Source organism: Drosophila bipectinata, chromosome 3L (assembly GCF_030179905.1).
Source record: "Drosophila bipectinata strain 14024-0381.07 chromosome 3L, DbipHiC1v2, whole genome shotgun sequence".
In the NCBI taxonomy this organism is placed as follows: domain Eukaryota; kingdom Metazoa; phylum Arthropoda; class Insecta; order Diptera; family Drosophilidae; genus Drosophila; species Drosophila bipectinata.
The window spans coordinates 24,019,074-24,022,211 of record NC_091738.1 but is presented as its reverse complement, the minus strand read 5'-3'; the positions used below and the strand labels follow the sequence as shown (position 1 = coordinate 24,022,211).

Genomic DNA, 3,138 nt, shown 5'->3' with positions numbered 1-3,138 from the left:
AACTCACTCTGTTTCAAAGCAAGAGAATGCCCATGAGTTACAATGCTTTCTCACACTCTCACTCCCTCTCATTCAATTCGTTGTGTCTCTTGCACTCATTCATTCTATTCCATTCGGATGTATTCTATGGCTGAGGCAATAAGAATGTATTCCTGCAGACCTCTATTACGTACAGCTGAGCGGCGGCCCAACGGCCCCTCACGTAAACAACACAAAAGTTATACCATTTCCGATCAATCAGCTATATGGCAGCTATAGGATATAATCGGCCGATCCGGGCCGTTCCGACTTATATACTGCGTGCAAAGGAAAGAAGGGTGTGTGCAAAGTTTCAAGACGATAGCTTTAAAACTGAGAGACTAGTTTGCGTAGAAACAGACAGACGGACAGACGGACAGACGGACATGCTTATACCAACTCAGGAGGTGATCCTGATCAAGAATATATATATTTTATAGGGTCGGAGATGTCTCCTGCACTACGTTGCACACTTTTGGCCAAAATTATAATACCCTCTGCAAGGGTATAAAAAAGCATCGAAGGCCTAAGGAAGATGCGAACCAGGGAAAATTTTACAGAGAGCATTAGGTTACCAACCTAACTTGATCGATGCTGAACAAAAGTACTATTTGTTCTTCTACCACATCCGCGCATTGTAAACAAATACGTTGAGAAATTGAAATTTAAAAGGCAAAAAATTTTTACGCCGTCCTGAGATCAGTGACACAAAGGCAAACATTTTTTTTACGTATACATGTAAAGTTCTAAAAAAAAATCGTATGCATGTGCGTTCCCCCAACGAGCTCTACAAACAAGTTGACCGTTTAGGGCCCTGATTTCCCATCTATGTACTTTATAATCTCCTTATAAAAGCAGAAGCAAAAAACAAAAGAGCGAATTTATTGCTTAATACTGCATCGATCGAAAGAAGCACCGAAGTAGAATTCCCAAACCCGGCGATTGCCGCTTCTGTGCCTTTTTGGATGCTTTCTGATTTTCGCTTTTGCTTCAACAGTACTTCTGTTCTTCCAAAACTTTACTTTAAAAACAACGGTGAAATTTGCAGAGCAGTTTCGATTTAAAGCAGTACAAGAATTACAAAATGTAAAGTATAATATTGTATATTATAAGTAAGCAAACATAGGTATGGTCAGCAGTAAATGTATTTTTCAGATTTACACAATTCATGAAAAACAACATTTGAAAACATTTTTATGCGTAAACATCTCGCTGAGTTTTCTCCCATGCAGCCATCGGGCCATGCTCGGGACGGTATTTGACGTTGCAACCATCAGGCTCCAGACGATTGTCATCACGAAGTTCTTCGTAGCGCTCACGGTCGTACTTTGTAAATCCCCACTTCTTTGAAACATAGATCTGCAAAATATAAGATAAAGAAATAGATTTAAATATGTGAGTATAATAAAATATTTGAAAGATATTAAATGTATAAAGGTTGGTGAACTATATGAACATATTTATCGGGATCGAAGATAATTTTTTTTTCTGTGACAAACCATTCTATGACCTCGACCTTTTTAATTTACTGTAGGATAATTTCTACGATTATTTAATTTGATAAACTTATTAGATCTACCGCAAGTATAACTTAAATTTGTTTTGCACCTCGATTGAATTATGTTTGAGGTATAAACAAAATTCGGTTTTAAAAGACTATAAATAATAATTATTTTTTGTTTTATAGAAACCTATAAAACAGTATTTTTTTTTTTGCTAATTATTAAATTTTGGAATTAAGAGTAACAATTTTACGTTATTTAGACTTTACCTATAAAATATAATAGACTTGATATATCTTATATGGTACCATTGTATGAGACATAGGCACTTCAAAAATGTTTTTCGTTGTAAAAAGCGTATGCAATTTTTAATCGCGCCTACTAAAAGTTAAATATTTTTGTTTTTAAACAAAAAAGCATTTGACAAAGGCATTCTTATAATATGATAAATTTAAGACTAAAAGCTATATATGTACATATGTATGTACATATAGATATTGATATAAATTGATTTGATTACCTTCTGACGACCGGGGAACTTGAACTTAGCACGACGCAAAGCTTCTACCACTTGAGCCTTGTAACGATCGCTTGAGCGCACAGACATAATGGGTTGTCCAATGCGAACACGCGCAACAGTGCCTTGTGGCTTTCCAAAAGCACCTCTCATACCAGTCTGAAGTCTGAAAATTATTATTTAAACAATTTAAAATTATTTACACAATTTTAGGCTATTAATATTTACCTATCGGCTCCAGCACACGACAACATCTTGTTGATACGTATAACGTGGAATGGATGTAAACGCATTCTAATATGGAACTGGTCCTTTCCACAGTACTTTACCAAATACTTGTTGCAACAAATGCGCCCAGCTTCCAACGCTTCGCTACTCAGTTGTTCATACTCATCAGAAACTAAATGAACGCAAAGGGGAAAATCTTCTACGGTGGCCTTCTTCCTTCCCAAGTCGAATATGCGTATTTTGGGATCCGGAACACCACGACAAAAACGGGATTTCGGATAAGGCTTGTTTTTACAGTAGCGATAACTACAAATTGTAAACATTTTAATAAATTGAAGTGTCTAATAGGGTTATATACTTGCCATCTTGCCGGTCGGCGTCCCATTTTTACAGCTGAAACGACGGCCGAATTTAATATTTAATAAATTATAAACGAAATAAATAAAATTAAATACAAGAAATATAATTTTAAATATAACTAAACTTATTCGGTGAAAACACTAATGATCCCTACAGATTTTTATAATACATACCTCTCCGAGAGAAGTGCAAGAAAAGAAGGAAACCAAATAGAACGGAAATCGAATAAATTCATAGCATGGACACACCTGCGACGTGTTTTTCGGTTAAAACCGGAACGATGGAAACAGAACAAGACAACTTGATGAACACAACTTTATGGTCGGAACGATGGTAGTAAAACAGGTAGTAGAGCAGTTCGTTCTCATGCAGCATTCAAAGTTTTACAAAGTTTTCGTGTGGACGATGAGAGAAAAAGAAAAGTGAAAGTTTATCAAAGTGTTGCAAGACATTTTTGCGCCCATATTCGTTGTAATAAATGAGCATGAATAAATAAATATGATGGTATGGTAA

At 35.7% G+C, this 3,138-nt stretch overlaps 1 protein-coding gene across 1 annotated transcript; it reads right to left on the bottom strand.

Annotated features, from left to right (window-relative positions):
* Positions 1–1,145: 1,145 nt before the first annotated feature.
* Positions 1,146–2,896, bottom strand: RpL10 (ribosomal protein L10). Its single transcript, XM_017243646.3, has 5 exons — positions 2,799–2,896; positions 2,628–2,658; positions 2,266–2,571; positions 2,041–2,203; positions 1,146–1,377 (listed from the first exon to the last, which is right to left on the bottom strand). Exons 2-5 carry the CDS (start codon positions 2,648–2,650, stop codon positions 1,213–1,215), a joined length of 657 nt encoding a protein of 218 aa, XP_017099135.1. The 5' UTR covers positions 2,651–2,658; positions 2,799–2,896; the 3' UTR covers positions 1,146–1,212.
* Positions 2,897–3,138: the final 242 nt, after the last annotated feature.